Source organism: Heptranchias perlo, chromosome 21 (genome assembly GCF_035084215.1).
Source record: "Heptranchias perlo isolate sHepPer1 chromosome 21, sHepPer1.hap1, whole genome shotgun sequence".
In the NCBI taxonomy this organism is placed as follows: Eukaryota; Metazoa; Chordata; class Chondrichthyes; order Hexanchiformes; family Hexanchidae; genus Heptranchias; species Heptranchias perlo.
Window position 1 is genome coordinate 26808972 of NC_090345.1, and position 20720 is coordinate 26829691.

At 39.2% G+C, this 20720-nt stretch overlaps 1 protein-coding gene across 3 annotated transcripts in view; it reads left to right on the forward strand.

Moving 5' to 3' along the window:
- The window catches only part of dock1 (dedicator of cytokinesis 1), a 472808-nt gene that overhangs the window by 68923 nt on the left and 383165 nt on the right, over positions 1-20720 (forward strand). For all 3 annotated transcript variants that reach the window (XM_068002361.1, XM_068002362.1, XM_068002363.1), the window contains 4 exons: positions 129-225; positions 3050-3198; positions 5218-5353; positions 17434-17591. In XM_068002361.1, coding sequence (XP_067858462.1) covers positions 129-225; positions 3050-3198; positions 5218-5353; positions 17434-17591 — 540 coding nt within the window. The remainder of the gene's footprint in view (positions 1-128; positions 226-3049; positions 3199-5217; positions 5354-17433; positions 17592-20720) is intronic.

Here is a 20720-nt window from a genome sequence, read left to right on the forward strand (position 1 = left end):
CACAAAAATCAATTCAATGGATAAATTTAATCATGTATTGAAATTATTTTTAATTTAAAAAAAAAATTGTTTAAAGCCTTAATTTGGGATATTATGTCATAATTATACTGTTCTGTATTTCATTCAAGGCAACATGAAACAGTTATACCAAATGAGCTTCCACTGGTTCAGGAAGTCACTACAACCCTCCGAGAATGGTCAACTATATGGCGGCAGTTGTATGTTGTGAGTGAAATACAATCTGTATTAAGAATTTTTTCCCCACACTTTCATGGTTTGAGCTGTTTATTATATTTAACATTCATATTAGGTGTAGTGCAGGAGGAGGCCATTCGGCCCATCGTGCCTGTGCAGGCTCTTTGAAAGAGCTATCCAATAAGTCCGATTCCCCTGCTCTTTCCCCAAAGCCCTGTAAATTCTTTCCCTTCAAGATTTATCTAATTCATTTTGAAAGTTACTATTGAATCTGCTTCCACCACCCTTTCAGGCAGTGCATTCCAGATCATTACAACTCGCTGCTTAAAAAAATGTTTCCTCCTGTCACCTCTGGCTCTTTTGTCGATCACCTTAAATCTGTGTCCTCTGGCCCTGTTACTGACCCTTCTGCCACTGGAAAAAGTTTCTCCTTATTTACTCTGTCAAAACCAATCATGATCTTGAACACCTCTATCGAATCTCCCCTTAACCTTCTTTGTTCTAAGGAGAACAACCCCACAACCCCAGCTTCTCCAGTCTCTCCATATGACTGAAGTCCCTCATCCCTGGTGCCATTCTAGTAAATCTCTTTCATCTGCACCCTCTCTAAGGCCTTGACATCCTTCCTAAAGTGTGGTGCCCCAGAATTGAACACAATACTCCAGCTGAGGTCTAACCAGTGTTTTATAAATGTTTAGCATAACTTCCTTGCTTTTGTACTCCATGCCTCTGTTAACAACACCCAGGATCCCATTTTCTTTTTTAACAGCCTTTTCAACTTGTCCTGCCACCTTCAAAGATTTGTGTATGTGCACCCCCAGGTCTCTCTGTTCCTGCACCCCTTTTAAATTGTACCATTTAGTTTATATTGCCTCTCCTCATTCTTCCTACCAAAATGCATCACTTCACAATCTCTGTGTTAAACTTCATCTGCCATGTGCCTGCCCATTTCACCAGTCTCCTGAAGTCTGTTACTATTCTCCACATGGTTTACTACATTTCTGAGCTTTGTGTCATCTGCAAATTTTGAAATTATACCCTCTATACCCAAGTCCAGGTCATTAATATATATCAAAAACAGCAGTGGTCCTAATACTGATCCCTGGGGAACACTACTGTATACTTCCCTTCAGTCTGAAAAACTGTTCACCACTGCTCTCTGTTTTCTGTCCCATAGCCAATTTTGTATCCACGCTGCCACTGTCCCTTTAATCCCGTGGGCTTTAATTTTGCTAACAAGTCTATTATGTGGTACTTTATCCAATGCCTTTTGAAAGTCCATATACACAACATCAACCGCATAACCCTCTCTGTTACTTCATCAACGAACTCAATCAAGTTAGTCAAACACGATTTTCCTTTAACCAATCCGTGCTGACTTACATTTATTAGCTCATACTTTTCCAGGTGCCAATTAATTTTGTCCCCGATTATTGTGTCTCAAAGTTTTCCCCACCGACGTTAGGCTGACTGGCCTGTAATTACATGGTGCACTTTGGTTTTCTAAAATAGTACTGTAATTACATGAAGCACAGTAATGAGGACTACTAAAATATAATGCATTATACATAAAGTTTTAAAGGTTATCTTCAGCCTCGTGGTATTTGACATTAAGCGGTGCCCCAATCAGATGAACTACAGACTAAATTTTTTTCTCTCATTTTCTGGCCTTTTTTTCCTACGTCTCTTTATACATGAATTTGAGCATCTTAAGGGGGATATTAAAACTACTTAATTGTTTTTAAAACAAAACTGTTCCTATTCTTGGTGTCTAGGAAAAATTTTGATTTGCTGTTTCTTGCATGCTTGGTGGTACTGCTTCTCCTGTTATTCTTTGATTTCTCTCTTTCCTCTTGTTGTTTTCCTTGTTTTTTGATTTTTCTTACTTTTACTTTCAGTCCTTGAGTGCAGTGTCTGTAGTCCCAGTTCCAAGATAATGTGCATTGCGCAAGCTGCATCAAAATTTGAGAAAGCCTGCAAGATTGTGACTTTTGGAGTTATTTAAAGAAAATGTCCAACTACACTGGTAGGAAGCTTGTTGACAATCAGGCATTCATGGGAATTCTTTCCTGCATTTCTATCCTGCATCCATATAAATAGGAGCCTTGATTTATAGCAAATTCCAGAAAGAGAGTTGGGTAAGTGCCTGGTAAAAATTTTCATTGTGGCTTATGAGAGTTTTAGTGAGTTATGATATTTCCTAGAGACTAGGACCAGCCAGATGGGCCGCAATTATCATTTCTGGTCCTGTACATCTGCAAGTTCCTGTTGTGCAGCACTCAACAAAATAGATTTTCACGTAAAGCTCTGAATTTATGTGACTGCTTATGCTCTATGTGACTACTTGCTGGATATCTTACCTGGTATACTTAGCCATTAGTTTTCATTTCTACTAAATCTACTGCCTGAGACCAGATTAAACTACTACCATAGATAAACCTTTTTGTTGTATGACCTAGGAAAACTCTTATTTTGAAGTGTAGCAAAACCCCACCAATTGACAGGTTACTGTTTCTCCCCTAGTATTGCACTATACAGCTTAACAAGTTGTAATAGGCTCTACTTTATATGTAGGCGGGCATGGTTCTTCTCGTATATGACTCTGCATATTGAAAGTATATTGAAACTGTTCCTCTACACTTAAAAGCATGAAAAGAAGTGCAATTCGTACAACGGATTTTGCAGTTGTGCAACTCAAAGGTTAAAGTGAACTTGTAGTCACCTTCATGTTGTTCATTGTTGAGATTGAGTTGTTAATATCATTCAACACTACTGTTTAAGAATTGTTTTGTAAAACTCTACATGTTTCCTATATAATGTATTTAATTTCATACTCAAATCTATTTTACTTTAGAATGACAACAGAGAGATGTTCAGCCGAGTAAGGAATATGATGTATGATCTTATTGAATGGCGATCACAGATACTTTCTGGAACACTCCCGCAAGATGAGCTGAAGGAACTGAAACAGAAAGTCACTGCCAAAATAGATTATGGCAACAGGTCCGCATATATATCTAGATAAACTTAACGTAGTCTGATGTGAAGAACAATAGGTTCTTTTAGTTTGTGAAATATTGGTATTGCTAATCACTAATGTGCAATTCAAACACTAGTAATTTGCCTATTTATTTTAAATGGACTACTTATTCTGCTGGTCATTTTTTTTTGTGTGGGACAATTTATGTGCATTTATCCTTGCTGTGCGCAAACGGGCTGTCGCTTTTCCCTCATTACAACAGTGACTACACTATAAAAGTACTTCATTGGTTGTAAAGTGCTTTGAGATGTCCCAAGGTCTTGATAGACGCCTTATAAATGCAAGTCTTTCTTTTGGCCTTTCGTCCTTTCTTTCTTATGACCATCTGCAGCTTCATTCAGTTTTCCAGGTATTTTGTGGTAGTTTTACAAGTGATAAGTTCACTATTATGTTGGTCATCTCAGTTGACCAAAGTTTGAATGTAGGAGGCTAGGCTATGGGACTAATTCCATAATTAAGAATCAACTGTAAAATCCATTGTAAGATATGTGCTTTTGTCCTGGGTTCTATCCTGTGCCACCTCTTCAATCTCTCCTTCCCTGTCCAGCAAACCACGTTGGGCATTTGTTTTTGTTCACACCATCCCAAAGAGAAGTAATTCCTCTTACCCTTTAAACTACCATTCTCTTGCTTTTACATCGATAATTTCTAAAGTTATGAGTGCTGCTGTCGACATTCAAATTACCCATTGTCCATCATTTTGAAAGTTCTGACCTAATCCATGATCACCATTTGGTTTTATATTCTGGGTGAACTTCTTTCTAATACTTTACCAAAGTTGGACTTTATTAATGCTATGATTTAGTGAGCGTTAATACACATATTTCAGCTTCAAACTATATGTAAATTTGTACATTAGTTACATTTTCTGCCTTTTTAATGAATGTATTGAAACCAATTTCTCAATATACTTGCCATAAACATCAAGCTGTTATCTTCATATCCTCGGTCAGCACAATGATCTTTTCTTCTTAAATGCATATGCAAATTTCTATTCATTTTTAAAACTATTTTTAAAATGCTCATGTCCCAATAGTATGATGACCTTCAGAAATATGGAGAGAACTGAGATGAATAATCATGACAATAGCTGCTTCCGTTGTGAAACTGCATAATAGGCTGCTTTGAGGCATAAATTTGCATGTTAAGATTTGTGACAGTGCACACAGAAATGATTTGTAAATTGTTAGCGCTGCTGTTTTAATGGACACCCGATGGGGAACCGTGGAATGTATTGATTAACCCGAGAAACGAAGAAGACCGTCACAATGTTTAAATGATGAAATTAATGAATTCCTAATGTCTTCTTTGTAAATATCCCCCTTGCATTTAGTGGGCCCAATTAAGTTACAAGAAAGAGAAAAGTATCAATATGCTCCAATGTTAATGGTATCAGCCATGCCTACTGCAAAGTACTTGGCAGAATGAATTTCTTCTCATGTTGTTTACATAACTAGTCATTATTTGTAGACTCATCACAGGAACACAAGGATGTTGCTTCATTCATTTATCTCCAATAGAATGTACTCATCACTGATAACACTGTTAATAATTACTCAATTTTTTAATATACTTGCAGTGTGGCCCAGTTGGTAGTCATGGCAGAAATATGTTGGTAGGTGACTGTGTTTTTTAAAAAAAGTGTTAGTCTCAATAGAGAGGAATGGGGAAGATCATCATTAGTGTCATGCTTATTAAACCACCAAAATGTGGTGGAGTGACATGTAGCAGTACAATATAATATTATTGTCACAATCCAGGTTCTTATGGGCACAAGTCCACATCACAAAGTTGGTCACAGTTGTGCACTGCCTCTGAATTTGGAAACTCACTTATAGGGGGCTATTGTGCAAGTAGGAATGTTGTGCTAGATCTCCGTTGGCTTTGCTTTTGCTGGAGTTATGGCATGTTTTTAGGGCAGTTTTAGAAAGAGCTGTATCCTATATTTAGTTTTTTACAGTTCTGATCTGATTAATTTCCAGAATCCTGGATCTGGATTTGGTGGTACGAGATGAAGATGGCAATATTTTGGATCCTGACCAAACTAGCACCATCAGTCTGTTTAGAGCTCATGAGATGGCATTGAAACGGATAGAAGAAAGAATCCAGGAAGAAAAGGTGATCAAAGTAAATGGTCAATTGCAGATAAACTGCTGTTCCCATTCTCTTCTGAATTTCTGTCTGGTTTTAATGTTTATACATTGTCCATTAAACATTATTGTGTACCAAAGATCTTGAAAATGTGTTGTAAAATTTGCAGTAAACAATTTTTTAATATAATAATTCAATAATTATTGGATAATTTTGAGATCTGTTTAGAAAATGAAATACATGATGCCCCCCCCCCCCCCTGAACCTTCCATATTCTCTTATAAATGAAGAACAAGTGAGGGGAATGTTACTTGAGGTAAAAATGGAAATTGCCCAATTAATGAACATAATTTGTGTAAATTACATGTATAGTGATATCCAGATATGGTGATCAATTTGGCAATTGGGCATATGATCATTATATCCGACCAAACATTATGACATTGCAGTTGTCCCACAATCTTCCAGTTCCCCATGATCTCCACTTTCATTCATGAAATTGTCCATGCATAAAACCATTGATAAAGGACTCTACTTATTTACTGCAACTTAGTTTAAAAATGTTTGTTAATTTGAATTTTTTTTTAGAAGAAACGTTTAACAGTAGGTAAACTCCAACAATTGCTCCTTGTTCCTCATAAGATTTGATAGCATTGATTTGAGGGAGTTTAAAGTACAGAGCCTAAATCTGTGACTCATTTTAGGCATTGTACCCACCTTCTGGCAAAACTGAATATGACTCATTTGCTATGCAAACCTGGATAAATGCCACAGTATCGCGCCATTATTGAAGTCTCATTGTAATCCTGGTTTGAAATTTGTCGTTATGCTTAACAACCTGAGTACGAGTTAATCACCTAGGAATTTCCATGTGAAAATGCAGTGGGCAGCCATAGAAATTGATCCGTACTGCTGATTTATAATGCTCTTTACAAATGGTTTAAAAAAAGCACAACCAGTCCATGGTGTGTGTTTTTTCTTCATGCTACTTCCAGGGATAAACCAGAATCATTTAAAGAAATAATCCAGCTTGGGAGCTGTGCATTTCATTGTGCCAGCATATCCCCTACTTGACAAAAACTGGCTGGGTGACACCGGTTGGCTTTTAGGTGCTAATAGTCATTAATGGCAAAGCTATTTGGGTTGATAACACTAGAAGCAATTCCTGATGGCTACTGTAATAAAAGCAAAATACTGTGGATGCTGGAAATCTGAAATAAAAACAGAAAATGCTGAAAATACTCAGCAGATCAGGCAGCATCTGCGGAAAGAGAAACAGAGTTAACGTTTCAGATCGATGACCTTTCGTCAGAACTGGAAGAAGTAAAGATGTAACAGTTTTTAAGCAAGTAAAGAGCCAGGGAAAAGGTGGGGGGGACGGTGGTGGGGAGAAGGGGAGGAAAGAATAGAAGGGAAGGTTTGTGATATCACAGACTTTCCCTTTTGTTCTTTCCTCCCTTGCCCTGCTTCTCTCCCCCCACCCTTTCCCTAGATCTGTACTTTCTTAAAAACTGTTACATCTTTACTCCTTCCAGTTCTGACAAGAGGTCATCGACCTGAAACGTTAACTCTGTTTCTCTATCCACAGATGCTGCCTGACCTGAGTATTTTCAGCATTTTCTGTTTTTATTCCTGACGGCTACTGTCTTTGTTCTGTGAATGGTTTGTAGCTGGGTAACAAATGGATTTGTGTTGACCATCTTTAGTTGGAATCTGCTGCCACTCTGAGCATTCTGTGTCTTCAATTCTATATGTATGTTTGACAGCTTTTTGTTTTTGAAAGATTCATATTTGATTTCCTTTGTTTCCATTTGAACTTCAAAGGCAAGTGTATTTTTCGAATAGGCCTGCAACAGTTCTTCTGAGGCCATCAAGAGAAAAGCTGGAGGCTCTTATTGATGAATGAGCTCATGTAAAGTTATTGATAAAAATTGCTACCTCAGATCCGGTATTACTAAAGATGTTGGCGCAGGGTTGTGTTTGCATATTATTTTCTCTATTCGAGGACTGTCCTGTAAACTCTTATAATCTGTATTCTATATTGCTACTGCTTACCTGCTATTTTTAATAAACCTATTCCATAGTTTATAATCTAAACCATGGTCTGATGGTGTTTATTCTACCGCTTTCTGAAGTCTGGAAGATCACAAAAGGTCTCATGATGTATCCGATTACCAAGTACAGTGACAAGGGTTTCTATTTGACCCCTGGGCTTGTGCACATTGCAAAATATTTGGTGTACAAAGATACACTTTCGCGTTTAGGCAGTGAGGGCTTGTTTAAGGGAGTGACCTTTAGCATTAGACGCTAAAGAAAGAGCTGAGTAAAATGCAGAAATGTTAATAGTGGTGGCAACGAATTGCTGACCAAAGATGTGCTATTCAAATTTGTAAATTTTAAGTGATTTGAGCAGCAGCAGATAGCAGTAGCTAGAAAGAGCAAAAGTTCAGAAACTGATTTGGTAGTGACTAGAATAGAAGTAGAAGTAGAGGCTGGTTTTGCCAAAGCAGTGAAGGGAAGAGGGAGCATGCCAGCAAGATCAGGAAAGGGAGGACAAGGATGTGCTTACCAGTTAGAAGTGCTTAAACTGGAAGCTGTGGAGGAACAATATAAGCTCAAGGAGACAGGGCATCAGTGAAAACTCAAGGCTGAGGAAAAGGAGTTTCAGTGCAAATTCGAAGAGGAAAATTATCGATGAGGCAGAGGAAAAGGAGAAGCAGTGTTAGTATGAACTCAAAATGGCTGGGCAATTTGCAACTAACACAGTCCAGGTGAGTGAAGGTACAGTTACATTTTGTTCAAGGAACAGGATATCGGTCCCTCAAGGACGATGACCATTTTGCTTCACATGTCTGCCAACTAAAGGAGGAAAGAAGTTATACAAACTCTAAAGTGAAGTGTGAATGCAGGTTTGAGGCAGAGGATAATGAGAAGCAGTGTCAGTATGTAGAGGCTTTACACAGGCACGAGGTAGAAGAAAAGGAAAAGTGATGCCAGCATTAATTCCCAATCGCTGGCCAATACCTAATGAAGGAAAGACTTGCACTTATATAGTGCCTTTCATGACCTCAGGAAGTCCCAAAGTGCTTTACAGATTGAAGTACTTTTGAAGTGCAGTTTTAATATGTTAAAATAGCCATTTGCTGATTGACTTTAAAAAGCCTCAAGTAGGGGTGTATAGATTAAAAACAAGTCATAAAGCATTTAAATAGTCAACGTAAAAGAGAAGACCAAAACAAAATTGGTAGCAGCCTTCCTAAATTTGGATTGTAGCACAGCTTAACATGCCAAGTGGAAACATTTTATTCACCGTTGTTAAGACCATAGTTTCAACGCTGGGACATGATGCACAAGCAATTTTATTATATTTGCAAGTGCTAACAACAACAACAACAACAACGACTTGCATTTATATCGTGCCTTTAACATAATAAAATGCCCCAAGGCGTTTCACAGGACTGTTTTCAAATAAAATTCGACACCGAGCCACATGAGATATTAAGACAGGTGATCAAAAGCTTGGTCAAAGAGGTAGGTTTTAAGGAGTGTCTTAAAGGAGGTGTGAGAGGCGGAGAGGTTTAGGGACTAGGCAGCTGAAGGCACGGCCGCCAATGGTGGAGTGATTAAAATCGGGGATGCGCAAGATCGGAGGAGCGCAAAGATCTTGGAGGGTTATAGGCCTGGAGGAAGATACAGAGATAGGTAGGGGAGAGGCCATAGAGGGATTTGAAAACAAAGATGAGAATTTTAAAATCGAGGCATTCCCAGGTCGGGAGTCAATGTGGGTCAGTGAGCACAGGGATGAAGGGTGAATGGGACTTGATGCGAATAAGGATACAGGCAGTAGAGTTTTGGATGAGCTCAAGCTTATGGAGGGTGGAAGATGGGAGGCTGGCCAGGAGACCGTTGGAATAGTTGAGACTAGAGGTAACAAAGGCATGGATGAGGATTTCAGCAGCAGATGAGCTGAGGCAGGGGCAGAGACGAGCGATGTTGCGGAGGTGGAAGTAGGCAGTCTTGGTGATTGAGCGGATATGTGGTCAGAAGCCCATCTCAAATAGGACACTGAGGTTGCGAGCAGTCTGCTTCAGCCTCGGACAGTTGCCAGGGAGAGGGGTGGAATTGGTGGCTAGGGAACGGAATTTGTGGTGGGGACCAAAGACAATGGCTTGGCCAAGTCAATGAGATACTCTGAGCTAGCTGAGAGTAGGAACTGCAGTTTGGGAACAGGTAGAAACTGCAACATTTTGTTCCTCAGTTTGTACTTTAATGTAGGATTTGAATTTGGTTATGAACAAACCCATGCCTGAACACTGATCCTGTGGGTTCTGGTACCTGAAGTTTATTTCTTTCAGCCCTTTCATTACTTTCCTAGACCTCGTTTCAGCACAAAGAGTTAGTGCGATACATATGTTGGTGGTGGCGGATCTTTTTGGTTTGCAAACTGGGAGTTTCTGATGCCTTGGATGTTTCCCCCATCCCCTCCCCCAAATAAAAAGTTATGAGTTTTACTTGTCTCAGAAAATGTATGTATCCACCATCCATTTATCAGGTGTTCCAGGTTACATAGGATTTTACAGGACTAAAACATGCCACTCGGCCCAACAGGTCTATGCCGCTGCTTATGCTCCACACGAGCCTCCTCCCACCTTACTTCATCTCACTCTATCAACACATCCTTCTATTCCTTTCTCCCTCATGTATTTATCTAGCTTCCATGTAAATGCAACTGTGCTAATCTCCTCAACCACTCCATGCAGTAGTGAGTTCCACACTCTCGTCATTCCCTGGGTAAAGAAGTTTCTTCTGAATTCCTTATTGGATTTTTTAGTGACTATCTTATATTCATAGCCTCTAGCTTTGGACTTGCCCACAAGTGGGAACACTGTCTCTAAATCTACCCAATCGAACCCCTTCATGATTTTAAAGACCTTTATCAGGTCACCTCTCATTATAAGGTTATTAGTGTTGGACCAGTTCAAGCAGCTTGATAGCCCTGGCTGTTGTTGTATTTCCTGGTTTAGTGAGATACTTTTCCCTTTCTCTTGCTGTCTAGGAATTTGGAGTCAACTTCTGTATATTAAAAAAAAACAGGCAACCAGTTTGCTCAGGACACGACTGACACCACTGAACCTGAGTAGATACCTGTGACAGATCCATATTCATAATTGGGGGCATGGGTGGGGGGGTGGTGAAGGGAAGAACAGCTGAGTACTAACACTAGTACCTAATTGTGAGATAATGGAAAAAAGAATATTAATGACTCCTCCTGCTTAAGTGGATGAGGTGTGCTGTCAAATCATCTTCCACACTGCTTGTCCGCCATCCAGTACTGGATGAGCAAAAATTTCCTCCAACTAAATATTGGGATGACTGAAGCCATTGTCTTTGGTCCCCGCCGCAAACTCCGTTCCCTAGCCAATGACTCCAACCCTCTCCCTGGCTACTGTCTCAGGCTGAACCAGACCATTCGCAACCTTGGCGTCCTATTTGACCCTGAGATGAGTTTCCGACCACATGTCCGCTCCAGCACCAAGACCACTTACCTCCTTAACATCGCCCGCCTCCGCCCCTGCCTCAGCTCATGTGCTGCTGAAACCCTCATCCATGCCTTTGTTACCTCTAGACTCGACTATTCCAATGCTTTCCTGGCTGGCTTCCACCATCAACCCTCCACAAACTTGAGCTCATCCAAAACCCTGCTGCCCGTATCCTAACTCGCACCAAATCCCGTTCTCCCATCACCCGTGTGGTTGCTGACCTACATTGGCTCCCGGTCCGGGAACGCCTCGATTTTAAAATTCTCATCCTTGTTTTCAAATCCCTCCATGGCCTCGCCCCTCTCTATCTCTGTAACCTCCTCCAGCCCTACAACTTCCCGAGATCTCTGCGCTCCTCCAATTCTTGCCTCTTGCGCATCCCTGATTTTAATTGTTCCATCATTGGCGGCCGTGCCTTCAGCTGTCTAGGCCCTAAGCTCTGGAATTCCCTCCCTAAATCTCTCCGCCAATCTACCTCTCCTCCTTTAAGGCGTTCCTTAAAACCTACCTTTTTGACCAAGCTTTTGGTCACCTGTCCTAATACCTCATATGTGGCTAGGTGTTCTGTTTCCTAAAGGTAAGCAACCTTCTCCCAATCCTGTGCTATTCAGTCATCCACTGGGAGATATATTACAGAGGCCTGGTAATGGCTCTATTGCATTGTGCTGCCAACCAACCTTGTCAAAGTGTCAGGTTATTCTTCAGTTTAGTACTGAACATATGGGTGATAGTCCCAAAGTAAAGATTATAAATTATGTGTAATAGTTATCAAAATTAATTTCTCTCAACAAGATCATAGTTCTTTTTGCAAACACGTGCTCAGAATCAAAGCCTTGTAGAGATTTAACAATATTTTTCAGATGGAATGGTAAGGTGGCAGTGAGCAGTGGCACAGCAGCATAGTAATTTCTTTATTGTAAACAATTTTACAACACCAAGTTATAGTCCAGCAATTTTATTTGAAATTCACAAGCTTTCGGAGGCTTCCTCCTTCCACATTCACCTGAGGAAGGAGGAAGCCTCCGAAAGCTTGTGAATTTCAAATAAAATTGCTGGACTATAACTTGGTGTTGTAAAATTGTTTACAATTGTCAACCCCAGTCCATCACCGGCATCTCCACATCATAATTTCTTTATGCTATACATTTCAATCTTCAAAGATTGCATTACGTAAACATATAGCCCAACTGTAGAATTTGTTTCTAGTGATATTTCCAGTCTGTTTTGTTCTTGACATTTTGGGATTGCTTTGTAGAAGATTTTTATAACCTCTTGAGTACTTTCTGCATGAGAACTATTAATTGTATTCTTAGTTGCTCCAATCTAGTTTTGTTTTAAAGTAGAACTTATATAGCTTAGAATGAGATGATACAATTCAAATTACTCATTCTCCAATGAAGAATGTATACAAAGCAGCCTCTTTGTCATGCAACATTAACAGTAATTAGAGAGGGGTATTCCGTGTGTTGGGAAAGGTTATTATTCACTTGCTACAGAATTCAAAAACATTTACGTTTTTTCCAACTTGTCAGTACAGATATGCAGTTTATAATTCATGCAGTGTCCTCAAGATAGTATATGGCCTTACATCTTGCAAATCTTATGGTTCTTGTATTAAGTTGTGCCTCCATGAACACGAAGAGGTACCAATAGCCTGGAAACAGGCTACTGTGCTGCTCATTTTCAAAAAGGATTGACAAAACAGCTGCAGGCAATTACAGACCCCATTAGCCTTCAGTACCATGCAAAATAATAATGGTTGATTCTCAGAAGTAAACTCTTTACAATAATAGACTAATAAATAGTCAACTTGAATTCAGAAGGGGGAAATCCTGCCTAACCAATTTCCTTGACTTTTTAGCGGATGTGATATCACAAGTGGATAGTGATAAGACATAATGGGTGTTGTACCCAGGCCTCCAAAAAGCATTTGACAAAGTTCTGCATGAAAGGCTAGTAATTAAACTCAAGGCTTTGGAGATTCAGGATAAACCTAGGAGATATATCAGGGTGGGGAGGAATTAACTGGGTCACACAATCAGCACTTGTCCCTTATCAGTTTTGGGATCACTGCCATTTCTAATTTATGATGTGGAGATGCCAGTGATGGACTTGGGTGGACAAATGTAAGGAATCTTACAACACCAGGTTATAGTACAACAGTTTTATTTGAAAATCACACGCTTTCGGAGGCTTTCTCCTTCGTAAGGAGAAAGCCTCTGAAAGCTTGTGATTTTCAAATAAAACTGTTGGACTATAACCTGGTGTTGTAAGATTCCTTACATTTCTAATTTACATCAAGTTAGATTCAGAAACTTGTAGCAAATTGCTTAGATTTGCAGATGCGATCAAACCAGGAGGAGCAGCTGAACTTGAAGAGAAATACAAAATTAGTTCTGGAAATGTAAAATTTCTTAAATGATTTGAGAATTTCTCCTCCATTATTCTATCAGGAAGTGCATTCCATGTATTTGTGAAGAATCTCCTGATATTTGTCCTAAATTTGCTTTGAACCAGTGTGGAAGGTTGAGTGTATAAGCCCAGATGCTACCAATAAGCAACACAGCACGTTGACAAATGAACTCACTGCCCTACAATGAGGCAGCCTTCCTGTAATTAGAGAAACTTTTGATGGATTTAGAAACAGCCAATATGGATTGAGTCAAACTCAAGATTTCAAATTCAAGGTTAAATCTCAAAAGAAAAGTCAATACCATCTTCCATAAAGGTCAAAAGGAAGTCATCAGCTGATTGTGCTTGATGCTCTGCTTTTACATTCATGTAAACATGTAAATGGCATAAATAACTATGGGGCTTATTGACCTAGTCACAGCCTAAAAAGATGTTAACACTCTTAGACCAGTGATATTCAAAATGGAGCATCAGTTTCAAACTAGCTGCATTGAAGTGTGAAATTTACACCAGCAGCTACTTAACAACATCCACTATAGAATTAAAATTGTTTGTAGTGCAGAGATTACTGACATTCCTTGTGCAGATTAAAGTACAGAACTTTATGTATTAATTATTTGCATGAAACATAAACAGTTGTCAATAAGTGACTATCGCTGACACAAATTGTTCATTGCTTTTAAGTTACCATCTGTTGTGATTATCCAGAGAGACAACAGAGCATCATTTTGAATATAAGACCAAAAGCCTTCATAAGTTGACAGCTATTTTAGTCAGAAAAAGATGTTAATATTTGTAATTTATATGACGAATGAACATTAGTATGATGCTAGTGACTAAATAGAACTTTTTTTTGAAAGGAAAGTCTTCAGTCTCAAGGAATTTGTCCAATGCAGATAGTAGATTCTGATTTTCTGAAAGCATCTCCCTAGGCATTGGTCTATTCCAATTGCTTTTGAAATTTGTAGTTACTTATCCCTGCCAATACTTTTTTTTTACATTTTGTTCTTAAAACCAAACAATATATGTATTTAGAGTAGCTGATAGTGCTGTGACATTTTGTGAAACTGCAAGTTTTATTTTATTCATTTATGTGCAAGCCTTGTCAAGTGAAACAAAAAGATTTTACATACTTTCTACTTGGGGGAAAAAAATCCTTTTGAAATATTGTAAGATAAGAGGCTTCCTATTTTAAATCTTGATTCCCTTTAGAGAAAATAGTCATAGTGAATATTGCTTAAATCTGCTGTTTGCTGAGGTCTGGTTCAGTTCAATAAATAGTGAAATGTTGGAGGAATGCTGTTTGCAAAATGAAACCTTTATGATTTTGCACAGTAGAAATTTTACCCTGTTTGCCTTTAGGCTGTACCTTTATCACTAAAGCTTAATTGCTTCTTATTGCAGGTTTTATTTGTAGAGTTGTACAATACGATCTTAGCAGACATCAAAATTGCTGAAGAAGTAAATTGGTTTTAATTGTTGTAACTGCCTGAAAGCATGGCTTCAGGGCTGTGCCAACTGATTCATTTAGCAGTTGAATATTCTATTGATTTCTGAAATGGTTTAATGTATCCAGCTTGTCTATTAGTAAAATGCTAGAATCTCTTGGTTAATAATCTGTTAGAATGTGTTGACACAACCAGAAGTAACCCCTGTTCATTCAGTTTACATTTTCAACTAATAATTGTCTAGTTAATAAACTGCAAGCCCAATTTGTTGCTTGTTGTGTTGGTAATGTTGCCATAACACAATCTGCTATAGAAGATGATCTGTGTGATGAGATCAAATGTACTTATTTATGATAATGCTTACTTGATCAGTCAGTTAATAAGATTACAATCTTTTGATTATGGTCAACTTGACAGTTTTAGTGAACTTTAAACCTAATGAATGTATAATTTTAGTTCTGGCAAAATTATGATTTTGCACCGTAGAAATTTTGCCCTGTTTGCCTTTAGGCCATTCCTTTATCACTAAAGCTTAATTGCTTCTTATTGCAGGTTTTATTTGTAGAGTCGTAAAATACGATCTTAGTAGCAGACATCAAAATTGGTTTTAATTGTTGTAACTGCCTGAAAGCTGGGTATTATTTTGAGTACCTATCTTAACCAGCTTTTGAAAGAAACTTGAATATTTTTGTAAGCATTGTTTCTCTTTCCCCTACCCCAAGTTGTATGTGCTCTAAGCCTACCATATGCAGGCTATGTGAATGAATGAATTACAAACAACTCAAAATAATATTATGAGGGTTGATGCTCAGCTTATTTGTTGGATTTATGAATACAGTCTGAGAATGCTACTACACATGGAGTGGTAATGCACAAGTTTAGACCTGTGACATGCTCCTGATCTCACCCTTGCCATCTAAGGGAGACATCAAATGAAGGTTAGCTGATTCCATACTGGGTGAGAAAGAAGGAAAAATATAAAGAGGGACATTTGTGTACCTCAGTGGCCATTTATAGAGTACCTTATGGGATGTGGTGTCTGATGTGGGACGGCTTGAACAGAAACGGTGGGGGGGTGGGGAGAGCAGAATTTACCATTAAACTTGATACTGTTTTTAAAAATCTGCACATTTAAGGTTGCTGCTCTAATGTGCAGTGCCACAGATAGCTTAACACATCAGATTGACCACATGGGGAGAAATTATAAACCTGTTCTTTATAAATAGATTTATGATTTCATTACATATGGTGCACTGAGGAGATCTTCTTCCAAGGTGTATTGCTGACATCAGATCTGCCATCATGAGGTACTGCATGGAACTCATGCTTTTCCCTATTATTGGAAATTGGAAAATAATCTCCCCCTCCCTGCATTATTCTCTGTTCTATTCTAATCATATCTCTCAACTGCAATGTGAAATTTGGAATACTGCTTACAGCAGGAGTGCAGTTTGCTCTGGAGCTAGCAGACAAGCAGATTTTGTTAACTTTGGAGTAATGTACCTTACTTTTCTTAACATTATCTATTTTTGAGGCATCTTGATTAAGTCACAACAATTGAAAGTATGCTAATATTGACCAGTTGTAGAGTACTATAAACAAAGGGCTGGGTGTAGGTTCCCTGTCCACTATCTAAGTGGGAAATTCTAGGATGTGTGGGTGAACATGGGAGGGGATTATAGCTCAAGAACGCTCAGTTGTACTAAGTAATGCCAAACCCACCTGTCTTCAATTCTAAAGGAAATAGAATCTTTGATGGAATTGTTTATAACATCCCAGTTTGATTCTGACTTGGCTCCTCTTTGTAAAACTTCTGTAGATCTATAAAAACTTACCCTATCTAACAACATTCTTTCACTAACAAATGTCAATTTGTAGAATATATAAAGAAACAATCTGTCTCCTGTGAGACTGCCAAAGGTTTTTAAATAGAAGCTCCTGTAAATAATGCAGCCATTACTGTTATTCACAGGTTTGGTTACAAGCAGCCTTATTCACCCCAAGCATTATACCATTTGCTATTCTGTGTATTAAATGAAGTTTTTGTGTTGGAGTTTCTACATGGTTGCAGGTTTTAAAATTTTAGTTTGAAATATAAGCTGCAGCCAAAATGCTTTTATTTTTAAGTTGAATATGTATTTCTACAATTAAATGTATGTGAAAAAATAAACTCCAGTTTGACTATTTTAAATACAATCAACATAGTCATTGCAATTGTAAACAGACTGGCAGATAGGACCAGGGCTCCTTGGAGAAGAAATGTTTTAATGGGGAGGTTCCTGTATGAATCTGAAAACTTGAAACTTGCAAGAATGTTTAAAATGATCATGATTTAGGACTTTGCAAGCTTTAAATTTTCAGATTCATACAGAAAAGGGAGAATGTGGTGATAAAATTGTGACTTCCTATTTGAACATTTTGATTAGCTACAGGAAACAATGCTGATTCTTTCTGCCCAAAAATGGTGGAAGTAAATAAATTGTATAATGTTACACAGCTCTTTACATTATATGGTAATTCTCCAGGGACTGAACTTTTTAAAGTTGGACTCTGGTGGTATTTGTATTCATGGGAAAGCTATTTCTTGGCAGCGCGTGTGCTTGTGCTACTTATTTAATTGTAATGTGTAGATAAAATACTGAAAGGGGAGTAGATGGTAACTTTCTAGGTCTCCAAAATAACTTTTTCTTGTCTGTCTTACTTGCAGTCTCAGAAGCATAACATTGACATAAACAGACAAGCGAAGTTTGCTGCCACACCTTCTTTCAGTCTGTTTGTAACTCTGAAGAATGTTGTCTGCAAAATAGGGGAAGATGCTGAAGTCTTGATGTCTTTATATGACCCTATTGAGTCCAAGTTTATAAGGTTGGTGGTCAGCTTAATTTTGGATTGGGTAACTTAATGGCATTTTGTTTAACTTTTTAGTTATCTATTTATCAGCTTTCTTCAAACAAAATTGGCCAACTAAGAGCATGGCAAGGCCATCAGGATAGAATACTACAGTCTCTTTGATATTTACATGAGACTTGCTTTTATATATTGATATGTAGTATAGTAATAGTTTTGTTTAAGGCTAGGGAAAGATGCTGAATGTCTAGAATGTGTTCACTCTTTTGGAAAATAATCAGCCCTGAATCATGGTATAACATATTTCTATTAACTCTTTTCAAAATAAGATGGGAGTGGAATATTGTCTTCATTATTCTTACTGTTATTTTGCAATGTTAAATATCTTAATGTGATTGCAGGCAGGAAACTGTTGCATAATCTGATAAATGAAACATGAATCACCTGGATTTCATACACCCCATGAGAACATATGCACCAGTAGCGTCTTTATCTGTGAAATGTTAATTGGAATCCATTCTGCCTTTTCTATTTTAGATAGTTTCAGTTTGGTATAAGGAGATTGAACTTGCTATGAGATATGGACGTATATAGTTAATACAATCATGTTGTGTTTGAGCAGATTATTAATTTACATAGGAACAGGAGTAGGCCATTCAGTCCCTGTTCCACCATTCTATTAGATCATGGGTGATCTGTACCTCAACTCCATTTACTTCCTTTGATCCATTTCCCTTGATATGCTTACCTAACAAAGATCTATCGCTCTTAGTCAATTGAGGTTGTGGATGGCAAGAGCCTTGTTCGCAAGTGAGTGAACATTCTGGAGGGCAATGTAGAGGGGTGGTGACTGTTGATCTGTTGGCAGCATTCAGGGGTGCAGTGGCGGATGGCGTGAACAGAAGACGAGGAAAGGTTGGTGAGAGAAAAGGATGGGGTAGTTGGGAATTAATGTTCTTAGAGAGAATAGCCGTGGGCTTGTTTAATATGGATTCAAGTCTGGACAGCGGCAGGGGGGAAAGCAGGCTGAGGAGCAGTGATGGAACATAGGAACATACCCGCCTTAGCCCCATATCCCTTAATACCTTTGGTTAACAAAAATCTATCAATCTCTGATTTAAAATTAACAATTGAGCTAGCACAACTGCCATTTGTGGAAGAGAGTTCCAATGCTCTACCACCGTTTGTGTGTAGAAGTGTTTCCTAATTTCACTCCTGAAAGACCTGGCACTCGGTGTGGTCTAACCAGGGCTTTGTATAGCGGTAGCATAACTTCTACCCCCTTGTATTATAGTCCTTTAGATATAAAGGCCAGCATTCCATTAGCCTTTTTGATTATTTTCTGCACCTGTCCATGATATTTTAATGATCTATATACATGGACCCCTAAGTCTCTTTGGATCTCCACTGTTTCGAGCTTTTCACCATTTAGAAAGTACTCTGATCTATCCTTTTTAGGGCCAAAGTGGATGACCTCACACTCGCCTACATTGAAATCCATTTGCCACAGTTTTGTCCATTCACTTAATCTATTAATATCTCTCCTTAATTTTATGCTTCCATCTACACTGCTTACAATGCTGCCTATCTTTGTGTCATTGGCAAACTTGGATATGTGGCTCTCTATCCTGTCAACTAAGTCATTAGTAAATACAGTGAATAGTTGAGGCTCCAACGCAGATCCCTGTGGGACAGCACTAGTCATAACCTGCCAATTTGAGTACCTGCCCTTTATCCCTATTCTCTGTCTTCTGTCGCTCAGCCAATTTCCTAACCAGGTCAATAATTTGCCCTTAATTACATGAGCTTCAACTTTAGCTGACAATCTCTTTTGAGGGCCTTTATTGAATGCCTTCTGGAAGTCCATATAAACAACATCCATAGACATTCCCCTGTTGGCTAGGGTTCAGGGGCGACATGCCAGGGGAGAGCTGAAAGGTAGCGTAGCTGGGTGAGGGGAAGTATGGGGGAGAGGTGGGAAGGCCCAAAAGGGGCTTAAGATTAAAAAATGGAGATAGAAGTAGTGGGCTCAGATCCAGAGCATCAGCCAAAATGAGCATTAAACTTTACATGTGAAATGGAGCCAATGACATCCAGAGTGAAATGTGGGGTAGGAGAAGAAGGTGGTGCTATCTAAGTAAGAACCTGTTACTACTACACATACAATTCCCAAATTGTTAATCACTAATTTGTTTACCTATGGATAAACCTACAATTAATTCATGATTCTTCTCAGCCATAGTACGTGTCATTGTTTTGCTTCCTAGCTTCAGTTTCTGGATGTGGCAATGAAGGGTGCATTTAAAATGTGTGTTTCTGTTACAGGTGCACGTACCTGCTTTCTAATCGCATTTAGGAACTTAAGAGTCTATATTTTGCATAAGGCTTAGAATGCCACAGTTCATTTTGCCACTCTGTTAGCTTAGGGCTCGATTTTTGCACCCGCGATCGGGTATGTTCCTGGCGGGGGGGGTTGCGAAAATCCGGGATTCCCGGGGCGGGTCTGGAGCCCAGCTCCAACCCGCCCACTTCCAGGTTCCCCAGGCAATTAAAGCCGGCGGGGTGCCACTTAAAGTACTTAAACAGGTAGTTCAGGCCATTTACAGACCTGATTGACCTGATATTTTAGGAGGGCTGGGATTTTGAGATGAATTGAGACTGTTTCCCGTACTGGGGGAAACACTCCCAGATCAAATGGATGTGTTGCAGCCACCAGCCTGTGGCAGCTGCAAAGGCCATTTGACAGGTGGGGGTGGGGGGAGACCCTCACTCATTGCAGGAGGCCACTCTGTCACTTTGGACAAAGTTTGGCCTCCACCACCCTCCCCCTAACAATAAAATTCACCAACTTGCACACTTACCCCGGTGTCCAGACACATTTACCTACCTTGTGGACCCCCTCAGATGTACATCTTCCGGATGGGGGCACCGTAGCTGCAGTCGTGACCTGCTCAGAGGGCGAACAGCATCACCAGCCTCGCCGGCCATGCCGTCCGCCTCTGACACGTGGAGCTCCACAACACAGTGCTGTGACACATCCACCTGCACAGCAGGAGGGAGGGCAACTGCAGAGAGATGCGTCGCAGAGGGCACTATCCTCGCCACAGGGTCTACAGACCGAGGCTCATCTTCCTGGACCTCTCTGAG